At 35.2% G+C, this 19,149-nt stretch overlaps 3 protein-coding genes across 3 annotated transcripts; all 3 read right to left on the minus strand.

Moving 5' to 3' along the window:
- Window positions 1–234: 234 nt before the first annotated feature.
- Window positions 235–1,385, minus strand: LOC112100805. Its single transcript, XM_024190642.1, has 3 exons — window positions 1,381–1,385; window positions 607–883; window positions 235–471 (listed from the first exon to the last, which is right to left on the minus strand). Exons 1-3 carry the CDS (start codon window positions 1,383–1,385, stop codon window positions 235–237), a joined length of 519 nt encoding a protein of 172 aa, XP_024046410.1.
- A 5,220-nt stretch (window positions 1,386–6,605) lies between these two features.
- Window positions 6,606–7,331, minus strand: LOC112100806. The gene has a single exon (XM_024190643.1). The coding sequence runs from the start codon at window positions 7,329–7,331 to the stop codon at window positions 6,606–6,608; it is 726 nt and encodes a 241-aa protein (XP_024046411.1).
- Window positions 7,332–13,357: 6,026 nt separating this feature from the next.
- Window positions 13,358–17,462, minus strand: LOC18052262 (uricase-2). Its single transcript, XM_006445715.2, has 8 exons — window positions 17,179–17,462; window positions 17,002–17,094; window positions 16,387–16,462; window positions 15,851–15,960; window positions 14,348–14,439; window positions 13,972–14,145; window positions 13,789–13,882; window positions 13,358–13,623 (listed from the first exon to the last, which is right to left on the minus strand). The coding sequence occupies exons 1-8, from the start codon at window positions 17,380–17,382 to the stop codon at window positions 13,540–13,542; spliced, it is 927 nt and encodes a 308-aa protein (XP_006445778.1). The 5' UTR covers window positions 17,383–17,462; the 3' UTR covers window positions 13,358–13,539.
- Window positions 17,463–19,149: the final 1,687 nt, after the last annotated feature.

The raw sequence follows: 19,149 nt of genomic DNA on the forward strand, positions 1-19,149 counted from the left end.
TGGTACACCTGCTTAGACAGAATTTGTCATTTGAAAAGTTCAATAAATTTTGTATGGGTAATTTTTAGGGACCTCTCCTAATTTTGGCATATTGACAGTCTCATAAAAAGTATTCATATAATTACAAGGACTTCCCCCGGCGTTAGTACACAGTTAACTTGACTGTTAGTGGACTAACAAAAAGTCTAAAATACCCTTGGCTACAAAAATGATTAAATGAGTGTAACAATTTGGTTATTGATCTGAATCTCTGCAAATGGACTCTCTTCCCGATGTGGGATTCTTTTCTCCTCCGCTTTCTTGCTCTGTCTTTGCCTCTGCTTGCTCTTTTTCTTCTTCTTCTTCTTCTTCTTCACCCCAAACCCTACTCGCTAATGAAGATGATCTGTACGGTGCAGATCTACATCTTGTTAATAAAAAAACATTTTTCAGTGGTGTTGATGCAGGAGAAGCAAAAACTTTGGCAGCTTCCTCTCATTCTTCTTCTTCGTCATGTTCAGTTTCTCGAACAAAAGATTCACTTTTGTTGCCAAATTTTGAATTTTTCTCCAAAGAATCTTCTATAATTTTTCTTTTTCTTCGAAAGCTACCATGAAAGAACAATACCCTTTTGCACCAAACGGGTTTTAAAGACCTAGGCTTGAGTCTTTTCCCCTTAAAACGACGGCAAAAGCAGCCGCTTTTATCATTTTTACCCATCCACTTACACCACCGTTTAGTCGAGCCTCTGGTTCTTTTTCTGGGTTGTTGTTGTTTCGACGATTGCTTGACCCGTACTTGGCCCATGCATGTGACTTTCGGTGAAGTGGGTTCCTGCGTTTCAATGGCGGCACTCTTCTTTCTTTGCACAAACATTGGACTTGAACGTGACCTGCCTATGCTTCTGCTTGAAAATGGACTTGCATTTTAATATTATCATGTCCATACTCAGCTTAAAATTACTTGAAGGTAGCAAAGATTCTATAGTTATAAAAGCTTTTTCAGATCTTTTCAAGCTTGAAAATGGCTGTGGGTTTTGTTTAATGAGAGAGAAAATGGAGTTTTGATTCATCTCAAATATATTGAAGATAATTTGCAGTGGAGATAATAAATTGATTATCAGTACCTAAATATGGGTCATCGATGCAACTTTGAATTTTGTTTTGATTTTTCTTTGATTTTTATTTATAAAATCACTAATTTACCCTCATATACGAACAATATACGAAAAGGTACACTAACGCTAGGGGAGGTCCTTGTAATTACATGAATACTTTCTATGAGATTGTCAATACGCCAAACCTCAGGGGAGGTCCTTGAAAATTACCCAATTTCGTATTCGGATTAAAAAATTTTTATTCTAAATATTATGGGTCTCGTAACATTTAATATGTAATCCACCCCATTAGACTTGAAAATAACGAGTCCTAGCCAAGCACATTACCTTATTAGGGCAATTCGGCTGCCCCAAGTGCACCTTATATTAAGTTGGTAAACATACTCCTACGGCCCACACAAGTCTCTCTCCTTATTCAATCGATTAAAAATTAAACTCTTTTTCTTTCGTAATTTTTGAGTCTAATAAGTTCTATGTTTAAAATCATCCAAATACTGAAATAAAAATTAAATTTCGTTTTTTCCATTCCCAAATATTTTTTTTAGCAAATGCAATAATAGCTTGACATTGAGGTACCATGACCTTTTACACGGCACTTTTGTAGTAATATTAATGGAGAAATAGATTAAAACAATAAATAATTTACAAGTCATGAAATTAAGTGAAAACAAATACAATTGTTATCGTCATCTCATCGAGTTTATATGTTGATTATGACTAATTTAATTTAACACTATTGTTAAATTTTATATTCTTTTTCATTTTTTGGGATGGTAATTTCACCATGCCATACATAAGGATTGACTATTTTTCAATTAAAATAAAGTTGGTTTTGATTGAAAATTCAGACTAATGTTAATCAAAGGGGGTTAATGTTACTAACTAAAAAATCTAGGGAAATTTACAGTAATAACCATTAAAGTTTTGATTTTTTTCATCTTAACCCCCCAAAAATATTTCTATCAACATTAGCCATAAAACAACCTTTGAGACCAAAATACCCTTCTCCCTCATCTCTCCCCTAACACTCCCTTTCACTCATCTCTCCCAAACCGATCCAACTCCCATCATCGGCGGCAACATCAACCCTCGTCGGCGGCGGCTCCATCTCTCACCGGCATCCGATCTACGATCTACAACCTTCAACAAAACCTAGGTTAGTCATTTTTCTTATTTTCATTAATTTAAAATGAAATTTAAGAATAATAATAGTTATAGTTTGAGAATAATGTTGATGGTGGTGGTGTTTGTGGTGGTTGGTGGTGTTTGGGAGTATTGTTTTTCGATTTTGGAGTGTTGTGGATTAATTTTGGGGGTGGGGAGGGAGGGGGGTAGGGCGCGCGCACCCATGCACGCCCCGCTGTCGCACCAAAAATTAGAGTGGCCTTTTTTTTTAACGAGTCATTTTTTTTCTGTAAATGTAATGTAATAATTTTATAAATATTACAGATACATGACGAAATCAGAATCACCGGATATCGAAGTAGGCAAGATGTATTTTCGTTATGCCGATCACTTTCCTAGTCGAATTTCGAGCATGTGTAAGTTATCTTCGGTCGTAAAAGCCATCGAGGAAAAATTAACAAAGCGGTAGTTGAGTATGTTAAAAAATGATATATTTGGACATTTCTTGGAGTGTCGAAGTTTTCCATTTAGTGGGGTAATTTTGCACAATCTTTTACTAAGACAAGTGGCCCATGAAGAAGATAGCCATGAGGATCAGTTATGGTTTCAAATTGGTGAGCATTTGATTCGCTTGTCAATTGTCGAATGGTGCTTGGTTACTGGACTTTCATTTGGTGTTGATACCAACCAAAAAAATGATGAAATGGAGCAGAGGCTACGGAATACGTATTTTGGTGGTGTGCATCGTAAGATTAATGTGAACGAATTCGATGCAGTATTTAAGAAGTTGAAATTCGAGGAAATGGATGCATTAAAGATTGCACTATTTTATTTTGCGGACAGAGTACTAAATGGAAGAAAAAATCACTGTCAAATCAATTTCGATTAGCTTGACCAAGTTGATGATATACATAACTTCCGAAAGCGTCCATGGGGTCTATTGTCGTAGGACATGATTTACGAGAGTCTTGACAATGCACTGTTCGAGAAAGACGAGAAATTTAAGAAGACTCGGTTGAAAAATCTAGATCATAACATTGAAAAATACAATCTTTACGGCTTTACGTCCGGGGTTCAGGTGCATTTTTTTTGTTTATTAATAAGTTTTATAGTATTAAATATTTTATAGTTGTTTTATTTGATTTTTCACTTTGGTTGTTGTAGGCTTGGATTTACGAAGCAATCGGAGGGTTGCCATCAACATGGGTCGTCAAAATGAAGAAGAAGATTCCCCGCATTCTGCAATGGAAGTCCATGGCGTCTTTGAGAATCAACTTTGCGGAGGTTTATTCGTTCTTCAACGACGAATCTCGTCTTATAAGTAATATGTATTACTTATTTTTTTAACTTTACTAAATTTAAGTTATGTATACTTACTTAAAATTTTCAATTGAATTTATGGCAGGGGGACGTTTTACAAAGTCTTGAGCCAAATTCAAATGAGAGTAGCAGAAAATATTGGCTCTCTGTGAAGGATTACTTGCCAACCATTCCAGACTGGGTTCATAAGGTCGGTATACTCTAAGTACTAAAAATTTTATAATCGAAATTTTTGACTTTTCATTTACTAATTTTAAATAATACTTTATACAGCACCAACCCTCAATCAACGCAATGCCGTCGGTTACAAGGCAATCAGACGAGCATGACGATCATGACGACATACCAAACCCAATACCAGAGCAGCATCATGACACTTCTGAGGATGAGGTGACTGGTGATGACCACCAACAGCAAACAGACAACTCTGATGACGCACGAGAATCTGAGGTTATAAATAATATACGATATTTTTTTGTTATAAATCATTATTTTTTTACTGTTATTCTTAAGTTTTATTGTTTTCTTTTGTAATAGTCGAGGACAAAGCAGTTTAATGATTACATGCGACGACGACTGGATAAGATTGATCGTAACGTGTATGAAATAAAGTCAGAATTAAAAGATTTTAAAGAAACCGTTGTTGGCTTCATCGACACATTTTCTAAACGTCCAAATAAGGATTCTCTCACTGCACGCTCGTATGCGGTGAGCAAATTTAAATTTAATAAGTATGTTCGTTTAACTTTTAATTTGATAGTTGTTTAATATGTTCTTCTTGGCGAATGGACAGGCCCCAGATGACTATGGAGTATATACTGACGTGGGCAATCAAAATTTATCTACGCCCACGTCATTGTATAGTTTCTACGGGAATGTTAGTGGGGAGAGCGTGCAGGTGTTCACTGAGGTGCCTCCGGGCGTTAGTAAGTTCGGCCGCGCGTACATACCGTCGTATGTTTATAACAGTCCTTACATGATTCCTCCAGTCAGGCGAGGACAGAACGTCCGGCCTTTACCTCGACCCCAAATCATGGAGCATGCGATTGACATGAGTACAAGTGTGGATGTAAATCCACTTAGAGGATTGGAGGACTTTAGTCTGTTTGCTGAGTTTGATCGATGGTTCACTAGTGATATTAGAGTCCGCCGGAGAGTCCAGCACCCGCGATCATTCTTTCAAATAATTTTGGGTACAGACTCGATAGGATGGCTAGACGATGAGGTATTTATATTTTTGAAGTTTTTTTAGTGTTGTGGATTTGTGTATAAAATTTTTCTTTTAAATCGTTATATTTCTGTTTCTCTACAGCATATTCACGAGTATCTCCGCTTGATTAGCGAGAAACAACAGCAGTATCCAAATGCTTTACTCCAACGTGTCACACATACTGACACATTTTTTTGGGTAACGTGCCGACAAAACTTATAAATACTATTTATTTATTTTTAATTATTGCCTTTAAGTTTTGTTTATTTATGCATTTCTTGGTTATCTATGTACTAGGTGTTCTTGAATCAGTTATGAAATAACGGGGATTGTGTGGTCGATTCATTAGTATTAGACGACCGCTTGAATAGTTATCTTTGTGGGCGACCGCACACAATGTCCAAACCAATGACGGATGTCGATATGATATGTATTTTATTGCATTTCACATACTCCATAATGAAAATATTCGAGTTGTCGCTTTTTCTTTGTTGTATTTCAATTTCATGTATAACGAACATGTTTTTCAATATTTATAAATAGTTACTCATCCCTGTTAACTTGGACGGCGCGCATTGGCTACTAGCACGAGTTGACTTTCGGAAAAACAAAGTCTGGATTTATAACTCATTACTCACATTTTGCGACGACAAAAGGTACAAGTTGAAATTAAAGCCACTTGAAGTTATATTCCCTCGACGGTTGGAATATGTTGGCTTCTACAACATCCGACCTGAGTTGCGGAGTGCAGACCCCTGGAAAGTTATGGCAGTTAAGAGTGCGTCACAACAAGAGCTCGGAACTGGCGATTGCGGTGTTTTTGTATTGATAGTTACGATGTATTTAATGTTCGGGCTTAGATTGGAGTTTAATGATGTCGAGTACTTTAGAAAGAAGATTGCGGTTGACATATTTAATGATGATATTGTATTGTAAACCTATTTAGTAATTTCAATGTTGAAATTTGATTTTTTATTTTAATTTGCGCACTTAAATTTATATAATTTTAATGCTCACATTTTAATATTTAAAATAAACTAAAGTTTTATGACATATAAGTGTACAATACACAAAAAACAATAATAGTTTTAACCAACGAAATACAAAAAACAATAACAATTTTAACCAACGAAATACAAAAAACAATAACAGTTTTAATCAACAAAATACAAAAAACAATAACAGTTTTAACCAACAAAATACAAAAAACAATAACAGTTTTAACCAACAAAATACAAAAAACAATAACAGTTTTAACCAACGAAATACAGAAAACAATAACAGTTTTAACTAACGAAATACAGAAAACAATAACAGTTTTAACTAACGAAATACAGAAAACAATAACAGTTTTAACCAATGAAATACAAAAACAATAACAGTTTTAACAGATGAATAACACACAAAATACAACTAACTTCGAGTCGACGTAATGAGATTCTTACATCGCTTACGATTATGGCCCAGTTCATGACACCGCCCGCATCTTATAGTCCGCCGGTTAACGTCCTCGCCAGCTGAGGGTATTTTGAGCTCTTTACGACGGCCAGGTGGTGGTGCCTCAACTGGTGGGTATACTTGCATCTCCTAAATTTCATCTGGAACTTCCCAATCAGCCACGTCACCAACTGGCTCCACTGGTTGTGCATAAGCCATCACCAACGATTCTGTAATGTAAAAGTCTGAGCAAAGGTTAATAAAATCCACCCGGTGTGTTAGACACGCCGCAATTGCATGAGCACACACAAGCTGATCAAGCTGAAACACTCTGCAGGAGCAAGTTCTCTTTTGCAAGTCAACCAAACCTTCCTTAAGCCCACCGCCTATAACTTAAAATCGATGCGGAGACACCGGCTAAACTATTATTCTTTCAGCTATAGTTCTCCTCTCAGTGACTATTTCATCCGCCCATGTTGTTAGTCGAGTAGTCATAGATTCAGCCACAATTTTTCTATCATAAAACCATTGCTGCAATGTTTTCCTAAAGTGATCAACAAGATGAGTAACAGGAAATTTTCGAGGTTCCCTCATGAAAGAATTAACATTCTCTGTGATGTTGGTGGTAAGTATGTTGTACCTCCTACCTTCAAACTGAGACCTTGCCCAATTACACGTACCGACATTATTTTCTAGGTAATCAGCCGCACCCGAGTGGATCATCCACAACCCTTCAAGTTGTCTCTTAAATTCCTCGTGGCTATATGCTTTTGCTGCATTAATAAAGGCAGGCTCAAATTCATTCCAAAGAGCTTTGGACATTCTAAATTGTGACTTAATGTTACCTTTGATGTGGTAAAAACAAACACCATGAGTTGCATTGTGAAATACTTTAAGAACGGCTCTCCTTATGGCAGTGCATCGATCAGAGATAATTACCAACTCAGGTCTATCGCCAATCACTCCATGTAACTTCATCATAAACCATTCCCAAGCATCATTGTTTTCTGAATCCATGATCCCAATGGCTAACGGATACAATTGATTGTTACCATCAAGACATGTTGCCACGAACATGCTTTCACGATATAGTCCCTTCAGATGAGTACCATCTACAGCAATGACAGGTCGAATGTACTGCATAAACCCCTTGATGGAAGATTCGAGTGCTACAAAATAATACAAGAAATTACCATCTCCATCCTGCTCGAGGTGAGTGACTGTACCCTCATTCACTGTAGTTAGTACGTGAGAGTATTTAGGGAGCAAGTTGTATGACTCTTCAGGGTTGCCTCAAACTATTTCAAGACCAACTTCTCTCGCCCGATATGCCTGTTGGTATGTTAACTGAACACCGTATTCCTGTTGCATATCTGCTCTTATGTCATTGGGAGTATAAATTCTCTTATCTTGAATATATTTTTCCGCGATAATATGACCGACAACCCAGCTCCTTACTTGATGACGTCCATCAGCCAATACCTCATTATGACAAGTGTGTACATTATCAATTCTCTTCACCACCCAAAGAACATTTTGCTCGTTCGAACATCTAGTTGCTTGAATACGCCATTTACATGATTCTGAACAACAGTGAGCCTCAAAACGTGTCGTAGTAGACCATGCAATCTTGAAATCAAACTTATCTCTAAAGGCCACCTTGCGTAGTTGTAATATAAACTCATTTTTCTCAGCAAATAGCTTACCCACACTGATATCATCTGAGTCACAACTGCTAACAAAGCTTGGAGCAACCATGTTCGAAGGCAAAGTTGGAGCAAGACTTGTAAGGGGGTCAATTCTCCTTCTCGATCGAACCATAGAAGGAATAGGTCTATTGCCTCTGTTATTCACAGGAGTATTGTCTTCACACTCATCCTCATGTTGAAACGACGGAACATTCAAAGGACTGGCTCCTCCATCATCACCATCATTATTGAAATGAGTGCCCCCCCTCGTATTATTAGAAGGTTCTGCACAAATATTATCCCCCTCTGTCTCATTATGAAAATCATCATTGTCCCGAAAATCATTGTTGTGATACGGAGAATACCGTTGCTCCAACGACGTCGTTATTGGAAATACCATTGCTCCAACATCCTGTAATGTAACGCCATTATCATCAATGTTGTCATAATTGTAGTGGATTGGAGAGTAATATTGCTGCATCGATATTGTCCTTGGCAACACCTCTTCATCATTATCGAGGCCAGACATAGTTGCTCTAAACGAAGTTTCTGTATCGACATGTGGCTCAATACTTTCGCTCGGAACTCGAGGTGATGTGGTCACGAATATAGTAATGCATCCAAAATTGGCTACATCGGATGCCATATGCAACACAACCCTCACCATTTCATCATCACATATATCCATGGGCAGTGCACATATACGATATAATGTGTTACTAGACCTCAAAGTTGTCTTCATTGTGATACTATATTCATTAGGGTTTATTTGTAACATCTCGTATACTCTTGCCAATAACTGATCAAACAGACAATTTTTTCCAACCATGAAAGCTTGATTTTTACCATTCACATACTCCATATAGTCATCCTCTAATGTCTCCCACCAAACATCGTAACACAATTCAAGTACAACTGAATCCATTAAGCTTGAAATTATAAAAAAAAATTATTTGAGCCCTATCAAAATAATACAGTTTTAGTGAATCTACAAGGGTTGGTGCGACAGGCACCCTGTGGCCAGATTCACCCCTCAACTCAGTTCAGCAAGTTCAGAAAATAACTCATACAACTCTAATGTCGATTAGTGTTGTATTTGGATAGATTATGATCGGATTTCACTTTTACCGTTGTCTTTTGCCGTCACCGTTGGTTGATGATTCAAAAGTGGAAAGCTGCGTTTGGTTTGACGATATAGGTGAAACAATGTTGCTTTTGGTCCGTAAAGAAGGGTAATTTGGGGAGAAAAGCTCGTGTTTGGCTAATGTTGATAGAAAAAAGTTGAGAGGGTTAATTGTGAAAATAACAAAATATTTATGATTATTTTCGTAAATTTCCCAAAAATCTATGCTACGTCCAAAGGCCCAGTTCAACCTATAAGATATGTATTTCATAATGAAACTCAATTGACATTAAACCCTTTGGCAGGACCTTCGCTGATAAGAGAACGTTTTGTGAAATGAGTTATTGGAGAAACAATTATTCAATAATAATCATAATAATAATAATAATAATAATAATAATAAGTTTAGTTTAAAACACTAAACACTAAATCCTAAATTACATACATATATGATTGATCCACATGCATCGACTATTTATTTATTTTTGTACTCAAGTTAAGGACTTAGTAGATAATTATTGGCTAAAGAGGCTCATGTTGGCGAGTATGCATCACAATTGAACGCACATGATTGAGAATGTGAAATGCATGCAGATTAGACGTATGGACAAAATATGCAATTAAATTAATGTGAAGCATGCATTAATATTTAATATAAAGCATGCATTAGAATTATGTAAAGCACACATTGATATTTAATGTAAAGCATGCATTAAAATAAATGCATATGAAAAAATGAAGCCTGTAAATAGTGAGCTTCGCAATTCATTTGAGCATTCATCTTTTTAGTTAAGTAATCTAAGAGAGAATGACAAATGAATTAGGAGCATTTCAAAAACCAATTTCTCCAAAAAATCATTTTTAGATTCAATCCAAAACATTTCCCAAAAAATAATTTTCGAGAAAACATTTTTAATATTCTTCCAAAAATAATTTCTTAGAAAACATTTTCAATATTCTACCTAAAACAATTTCGAGAAAGTTTTTTAGTAATCTCCCAAAAGTATTCATAACTGGTCGAGTGAATGACTCCCTTAGAGGAACAGACACTTGCCCATGACGAGGAATCGGCTTAGATTCTCTTGGCAAGTCTTGTTGTGATTAATATGGCACTTGATTCTATAGAATGGCTCAAGGTTGATCTTGTGAGAAAGCTTGTGGCTGCCTTTATTGTTGAGGCTGTTGTTTCCCAAATATTAAGGATGGCAAAAGAAACCCAACCTAACTTATTGGTCCCATCCACTAGGCTTGAGATTTTCATATTCTAGCTCAAATTTAAGGGTGAAGGGTCGGGTTTGGGCTTAAATATTAAGGCCCGATCAAATTCGGATCAATGTTCAGGCCTTATATTCCCCAACTCTACCCGAATACCTTAAAAAAAAAAAAAGCACTTACACACACGCATTATACACTCACACTTGTGAAACATCTCAAACTCTCAAAACACAAATCCTAACACATCTCACGGCACATGCTCAGGACTCAACATCACATGCTCACACAGTTGGGGTTGATGATTTTTAGGGATGATAATGTGGTGGGATGGAGGTGGGGAGGCCTACCCCATTCCTCACCAATTAAAAATTTCGCCCAATTCCCCAATAAATTTAGTGGGGTGAGAATGTGAAATCTCCACCACATTCCTCATTTATTTATTTTATAATAGATATAGATACATGATTTCAATAAATTAAAAATTAAAGACTTAAATAAAATCATTACCATATTATAAAGTATTTAAATTGTTTATAAAAAAAACTCCAAATGTTTGAAATAATATCTCGAAATGATATCAAAATTGAAAAATGTTTGAAGAGAGCAATATCTTGAAAGGGAAAAGAAAATATAACAATGTTTTAAGTTAAATAAAAATTATATTGTAAAGTTTTCTATTAGTTATATTCCATTTATGTCAAGTAAAAATAAAAAGAAAATTTATTAACTAACATTGTAACTGATGAAACAAAAACTATTAAATAAAAATTAGAAAAAATATTTATATCTAATGAGAATTGGGGTGGGGGTGGGGTAGGGAGTACAAAACTAAATCTCACCCTATTAAGAATTTAGGAATTATTTTTCCCTAATTTCCCACCTCATTCTCCAAAAATTATTTAAAATTCACCTCATTTAGGGTGGAGTCCCATTGGGCCTCAAACCCATGGAGGATTTTCCCATCCATAACAATTTTGATGCCAGTATCAGTGACTTTGTTGTGTGAAGCAGTGATCATCAACCGATCATGGATTGTTTCTTTAGCGACCTCAAAGCCACTAATATTCTGATGTTGTATACCATTGATTGAAGGATAGCATTTACTCTGAACCCAGTCGTACTGTATGACAGCTTCACTCCTGAGAATAAAAAGCAAAAATATGAATGAAGTCAAAGATGAAAAGTGGCGTCGTTTTGGAAATAGGGATGATCATGATGATGATGAGAATCACCTGGAGTGAAGTAAAAGGAGGATTTGAGAATTAGAGATTTTTTGCTCCTTATTCATTATTGTTTCTTCTTCAAGAATCAATTGCTATGCTTTGTTGTTTGTTTTGTTTGTTGTTTATCTATGTGATCGATTTATGCTATATGGAGACTCCAAAAATTCATCATTTTTGAGAACATGCTTTCCATAAACAAGCTAATATGAGGGAGATGAAATTATCTAACTACCCGTCATAGTAATATTGATTTAAAATTTGGTCAACCCGATTTAGATCGGCTAAAATTCAAACAACTGAACTTCTTTAGGGCTCCATCCTATATTAATGTTATAGGGTCAAGCTCAGGTTTGGATGACCCGTCCGATTGCCATCCCTTCTAGACATGATTCTTCATTTGGTTCATAAGTTATACGAACTTTCACCAGTGCTTCGACTGCAAATGTTATCTATTTGCTACTAGAAGGCAACATCAAAATTCTAACCAAACTCTCAATGGAATAGCCAAATGTTGGGACGGAAATTTCACCAGGCCACATGTTAGAAGAATGGACTCTTTTTCAATTGAAATAAATTTGAGCTTGATTGGGAATTCGGGCTTAGTGTCTGCAATCCACCTAATTCTGTTGTATGGTCTAAAGAGTAAGGTTAAAAGCGTATTCAGACGTTAATATAGCCTAAATAAGCACTTGTTATAATTTACTATAACTGTTGTTTCGTTGAGTAATCAATTTTGCCTCAAGTAGTAATGACACCTGTGTAGGACCAGAGTACACTAGTGATAATGGGAAACTTATATCTTAACATTAATATTTTAAGATTGTTATAGTTTAGAGAGTGTAGTTAGAAAAAATGTGAGAAAATAGAATATTTTTAAAAAATGAATATGGAAATGTGTTTTGAAACTATTTTAGAAAAGGTTTCTTAAAATGAGTTTGAAAATGTTTTTTTGAAAGAATTCTAAAAATATTTTTCCCGGAAATGTTTTTGGAAAATACTACAAATATTGTCTTGAAATTGTTTTTGGAAGAAAACTGAAAATATTTTCTCAAAAATAGTTTTTTGTGTTTTTGGACTTAATATAAAAATTATTTTTTGGAAAAAAAATTAGTTTTGGAAATGCTCTTAACTCACTTATAATTCTCCCTTGGATACTTAACTAAAAATATGGATGCTTGAATGAATTGTGAAACTTGCTAATTTTCAGGTTTCAATTCTTCAGTTGCATTTATTATAATGCTGCTTTACATTAATTCTAATGCATTTTTTAGAATATATATCAATTTATGTTTTACATTTATTCTAATGTATGCTTTACATTAAATATCAATGCATGCTTTATACTAATTCTGGTACATGTTATTACATTAAATATCAGTGCATGCTTTTACATTTACTTTAATGCATGCTTTATAGTAAATATCAATGCATGTTTTGTCCATAATCTAATCCACATGTATTTCACATTGTCAACCACGTGCATTCAATCATAATGCATATTCACCAAAATGAATCTCTTTAGCCAGTAATTATCTACCATGTGAATTTGTAATATATGAATATGGTTTAAGATTTAATTTTCTAAATTATTATTTTTGTTGTTATTATTATTATTGTTTTAAAATGATAAATTCTCTACCATCTCATTTAACAAGACACTTCCTTATGGACTATAATCCCTGAAGTAGACTTAGCCAAGTTTTCGATGTGAATCATCCTTTACTTTAGGGCGCCCATCCTTTCCAAACCGCAACCCACAATAGTTATCCCGACGCAGTGACTTGAATCTACTATAAAATACGTATCTTATAAATACGTATTTTAGGAAGTAATGCTCATCAAACACGTACTCTGAACTCTTCTGTTGTTCTAGAGTTAATTGAACAAAAAGCTGTTAAACAAACAAGAGCATTTATAAAACCCAAAAATGAGAACGAGATGCCAGCACAAATGAATTTTTAAAGTTTGCAAGTTAGGATGCTTAAGGTTCAAGCATAAATCCAACAATAAAACTTTAATTTAACAACATGATACAATCAGTTGCACTTATTATTTTGAGAATGATGAAACACATAGTGTACACTTCACATCTTGCAACACTTCTACATCTTTGACCAGAACCTGCTGAAGCTTGCTTCGATTGATCCATGAGGTTCGTCTGTTGGTAAATACACATCATCTTCAAACTGCAAAATTCAACATATTCGAATGCTAAAATTTGAGCAAAATTAATAGCAGAGAATGATTCCTCATTTTCAAATTGATTCCTCATTTTTAAATGACTTGAGGCTTATTTACACATGATTTCAGTCTTTTTGTTTAGGAAAACATTAACAGATAAATTGTCCCACCTTCACTATAATGTCCTTGTCCTTGCTTGATAAATTAACTGGTAAGAAATGGATATTGGGCATTTTTAGATGGACCAATGATATGTCATGAAACCTGAAACCAATAAAATCAAGGATCATCTTAAATTATTGCCGCACACAAAAAAGGTCAGGAGTCTGAAAGTGAGCAAACCCGAAAGAGACCTGCCAAGGACGGCCTTTGCCATTTGGTAAAGAGTGCTTTGGACAGACGCACTGTATACTCCCTCTTTCGGAGGACCAAAGAAAGTATCCATCAGAACTTTTTTCACAGCCAGGTATCTCTCTGTGAAGTAAAGCGGTTTCTGTGGGAGGTTAAAGACAGATTCATAAGAATACCTGCAATCACATTTTTCTTAGAAACATGCCTCATTGTTTTCTGAACTCGGGAAATTTAATAAGAAGTCAATATAGCTAGTAATAAACTCAAAATGAAGGAATTCTAGAGGTATAAACTTACAACGAAGAAATGTTTTCCTCAACTTATGTGACTTTCTGTTTTCTTACATTTAAGTATTAAGAAAATAAAAATGTAAAATACCTCCACGTACTAGTGACCTCTGTTGCCAGCATCCTTTCTTGAGTATCAGGCAGAGCCGTGTATTTGTCCCTAATAAACCCTTCAAAACCTGACTGTCCATAGCATGGATCCCAAATTCAACAAACACCCCAATTTCAGTAATACTCTAAATATCGCAAGCAAACGAGACAATGCTTAACAGAAAATGATTTCAAAGCCAACCTCCTTGATAATATAATTATAACTAAATATGACAACAGAATAACGTGTTCTTTTGAATCCTCCCAAATTGTTACCAGAAGACAATTAGACTTTGACTTTAAATATCAATGTTGGGCCCTTGCCAAATGGTTGAAGCTTTTGGGTCAAGTGGTTTCAGCGTCCAAGAGAAACCATAATGATTTCTTCAATCAAATAAACCCTGCAGGGTTTTACTTTGCACATGCAAAAAGAGTGCATTGGCACTCTATTAGAAACGTCAAGCAGTGAAGGGTCACCTGGAGCAATAGCACACTCAGGGTCTTGGCACAAATACAAGATAAAAGACTTTGCTATAATACAAAACTTCCAGAGGATTCCAAGGTTCTTGACCTTTAGGGCTGGCAAAAAGATAAAAAATAAAAAATTAAGCATCTATACAAGTGGCTACTGCCAAATACCGACCTCCACTGGACATGTTTTGGAAGTTAAAGGTCTGTTACTTTAGCATCCTCCACAATTCGCAAGAAAATTGTATTTAAGATCAGTCCATGATACAACTTAAATGAAACTTTCTGTAATTATGATTATGTTTCATGAGTGACAATGTTTATTCTTGAATATAGAGTACTTTTATCTGGTACTGTAATTTCTTTTTTTTAATTTTTTCAAAATATGTGGAAACAATAACAACTATATTATAAACCAGATGAATCTACAATACATAGGAACCAATTGTCACATAGACAGATAGCAATATTGTACTCGCAACAGCTTAAATGTAGATAAAAAACTATACCTAAACAGGCTATCTTATCCTGTTCGAGCATACTTCGAAGAACACTTCTAATGTGGCTTTACAAGGCTTGAGAAAAGAAAGTTTAAAGTGCATGGAAATCTTGAATTATAGCATACATATGTTTCAGATCCTAGTTACAACTTCTCATAGTCTATAGTATCAGTTAGTCTTTTCTCATATTTATTTTCATTAGGCATCCTATAAATGGTTTTAGTTTAATTCCCTTTAATACTGGGAATTAAGATAATCTGGTGGACTTTGGGTTCAATGGCATGGGATTCAAGGAATTCCTCAGTGGTATTTCTTGTTTTAGATTCCATATTAGGGGCACATATGCAGGTTTCACTCTTATACTTTAATTCACAACAGATAATCAGATCGGCATTTTTTCCTCTTTTTTCGCCCTTTTCTTTTCTTGTTTGGAACAGACAATGGTAGGACTAATAAAAAGAAACCCACACTCTTCTAACTTACATCAACCAGAGCTAATTCAGGTATAATGCATTAGTATAGAGAAATAAGTTTACCTTGGTTGTCTTCAGCAAAGCCAGTCCTTCAATGCCAGAAGTCATCTGCAAAGTACCAGACTCCTGTACTGTAACCTCTGTTGTGTGCCTCTCAGATCCAAGTTTGAAACCTTCAGTAGAGAATATCACTAAAATCATTAATAAAAAAATCACAACCAATTCATACGTAGAAACCATTTCTGCAATTAAAATGGTCATGAGAAAAAGGACGCAAGGTACTCCAGAGAACTCCAACAGCCTTCCACTCCATTGGTTGCTAATTATTGCACTCCATTGATTGCTATGTACAAATTACAATTTCTAACTTACAACCCAGTTGGACTTTTTGCAAGTTCATTAATAATCCGTGTTTGCTCTTACTTTTCACAAAAGAGGAAAAAGAAAAAGAAAACAAAAAAGGAAAATATTATATCATTGAATACATTGTCTTACCATTATTGGAATAAAAGTGTTATCTATTACACAGCCTTATTATCAATTGAAAAGTATTATATTACTCTGCATATTATTTATCTTGAAGATATTAAGGAACAAACCATGCTCATGCAGTTGCCCATCCACGGATACACATTCCCATGGCTTTTCCACTATCCTCACTATGGCACTAGTAACCTATAATAAAAAAAACACTACTTAATCCACCATGTAAATAAATACCTTCAGTGAAATAAACAAAACAAAATGCACCAATGGCAACGATGATCCTTAAAGAGCTCATAAAGGCTCTTCGCCAATCAAACCACACATGAACATTATTAGACTAAAAATTCCATGTAAATATAAGGGGTTCTTTCTCAAATTAAGGCCTTGTTTGGGATTAAAATTAGACAATTTGTTTAGTAAACACTCGCTAGTTTAGAAATTAAGTACACTTATATAATAAAAAATATATTATACCTTTATTAGTTTTGTGAAAATTATTATTTAAAAATTATATATAACATTAACCTTTATTTCATAATTTTAATTTTTTTACGGTACCTATAGTTATAGTTCCTCGATGCCAAATAGACTACCTCAAAACAAAAAGGAGCCCAACTCATTTCTTAGAAAATTTTACATTCAGGCCCACTCAGTTTAGAGAATTCAATTTTGAGCATCTTCAGTTTACAATTTCTTCATTCTAGCCATCCTCAAAGTTAACCTTTTACCTGGCGATAAAAGGACGTAAAGTGCTTGGCGAGTAAAATAGCAAATTCCTCGACTGAAAGTTGCTCTTTACATTCCTTAGCTTTAGCGTAAACCTATATTAATATAAAAATTTCGCAAATTAATAGTAATAATAATAATAAAATTAATTTAAATAAATTCATTTTAGATGTAATTACAGTATTTTTTATGGTATCGGTGGCGACGATATCGGAGTTATCGTCGTCAACGTAGGCGATGATGGAATCGGAGAGCAAGCTGATGCTGACGTTCCATTCGACCATAAAATGGCGGCCTTCTTTGCTTCGCCAAACTCTTGCAACTCTCACTCGAGCTTTCCCGTGTCGCTGCTCGAAATTGAATCCCTCTATTTTTTTCGCCATTTTTGGTTATTAATTTTCTTTCTTTTTCTTTTTCAGAGAAGAAGGTGATGGATTTTGATGACGATTATATATACTGCAAGTTTTTCAGCGTAAAGACCGAATGAAGATGTGAGTCTAATTTTTATTTTCTTGCTTCACTCGCTATAAAAGCGCGTGGATGAAAAAGGTCAAATTTACAACAACACGTCACTAGAAAATTTCAAGCCTTGTGCTTACGTGTCAATAGCTAAACTAGAAAGTTGGATTTAATATGTACAAATACGACGAAGCTGACTCAGCAGCCCACAGATCAGCACGTATACGTCCAATGCCAACAGCTGCATGTAGTGGGTTCAGGCTTTCGGCACATAGTATACGTGAGAGTTGCGTCTAGGCATTTGGTTCAGTTTTTACAAGTAATTTCCACTTTCTTCCCCTGAAATTTGATGTATCTCTACTTGGATAGAAAGTATTAATGTATCTTCACTTTCCTCCCCTACAGTTAGTTACTATTTAAATAAGGGTAATTTTTAAGGATCTCTCCTGAGATTTGGTGTATTAACACTTAAATAGAATGCATTGATGTAATTACATATACTTCCCCTGTCGTTAGTATAAAAATACGTATGGCATCAGTATAGAAGGGTAAATTTGTAAAATCAGATTTAAAATTCAAAATATTTTTTTACTAGATTAATACAATTTTGGCCGATTTGCCAGTCGTTGACCGAACGTAACCAGCCAACCATGGCTTCATAGGCGGCCGATAGTGGTGTTTTGCCATTGCCAGAGTCCCCTCTTCACGCCAGTGACAAACGTTGGTGACCAATGCTAGTGACAGGAGCCTCTAAATCAGCCACGTCCACCACCAAGCATTAACCTAAGAAGATGGGTTTTGTCTCACAACCCCCACACCGGCAGTGCCCTTTTGGCCGTTGCTGATGCCACCCATCCGCTATCACCCTTGAGCCATCCCAATACCACGCAGCAACCTCTGACATCCCAAAACTCAACCACACACAGCCCTCAAAACCCAGCTCACGACTTCTCACACCGCATACCACTGCCGTGATTTCTGCCATCGGTGATGGTTCCATTTTGTCACCGTCCATCCCCTCAACCAACCCCCGTGCAGTTCCGACCTCAATAACATCTCAACAGCCACAAATTTCATCCCCCACTTGCGGCCATGTTCAACCCAATTAGATCTCGCAAACGAAATCCTCTTTAAGCCCAATACACCGCCAACATGCATTTTGTTGAAGTGAGTTTTCAAACAATTTGTTGATTCTGATGCAGTTAATTGCTTTGATACTTGATAATATTTTACTAAGGAATTATTTCAGTTTTAGGGATTTTTTTATAGTTAACATGTCAATTACATAAATGGTTTTTTTTTATCCTTTTCTGTGTTTTGTGATTCTAGCCAAACCCATACCCATCGATTCTTAAAGTTATATTTAATAATTTATTATTTTGGAGAGAAGAGTATTTTAGTAATTTTAACAATCCTCTAACAGTCAACTTAACTACTAAATAACAGCAGGGGAGGTTTCCGTAATTATATCAATATATTCTATCTAGGTGTTAATACACTAAACCTCAGGGGAGGTCCTTAAAAATTACCCATTTAAATAACCATTAGTTGACTGAGTAAAAGACGAAAATACCCTTGAACCATTATAATCAAAGCTAACAAAGATAATAGCTTCTTCTAAAATTTGTCACCAAGTGTATAAACAATACAAAATGACCATATTATCCTTAACAAAAACTCAAATTATGTTT

The sequence above is a fragment of the Citrus clementina genome, unplaced genomic scaffold (genome assembly GCF_000493195.1).
Source record: "Citrus clementina cultivar Clemenules unplaced genomic scaffold, Citrus_clementina_v1.0 scaffold_2, whole genome shotgun sequence".
Classification (NCBI taxonomy): Eukaryota; Viridiplantae; Streptophyta; class Magnoliopsida; order Sapindales; family Rutaceae; genus Citrus; species Citrus x clementina.

What these genes read in the sequence shown, in the direction of transcription:
- LOC112100805 (XM_024190642.1), bottom strand. An exon ending in AACCCGTTTGGTGCAAAAGG is followed by an intron (nt 472 to 606) that starts GTATTGTTCTTT and finishes GAAGAATGAGAG; the next exon opens with GAAGCTGCCAAAGTTTTTGC.
- LOC112100806 (XM_024190643.1), bottom strand. Translation starts at nt 7,331, where the DNA reads ATGCAGTACATTCGACCTGTCATTGCTGTAGATGGTACTCATCTGAAG.
- LOC18052262 (XM_006445715.2), bottom strand. Translation starts at nt 17,382, where the DNA reads ATGGCGAAAAAAATAGAGGGATTCAATTTCGAGCAGCGACACGGGAAA. An exon ending in CTTTGCTGAAGACAACCAAG is followed by an intron (nt 14,440 to 15,850) that starts GTAAACTTATTT and finishes TGCTATGGACAG; the next exon opens with TCAGGTTTTGAAGGGTTTAT. An exon ending in ACAAGGACATTATAGTGAAG is followed by an intron (nt 13,624 to 13,788) that starts GTGGGACAATTT and finishes TGAATTTTGCAG; the next exon opens with TTTGAAGATGATGTGTATTT.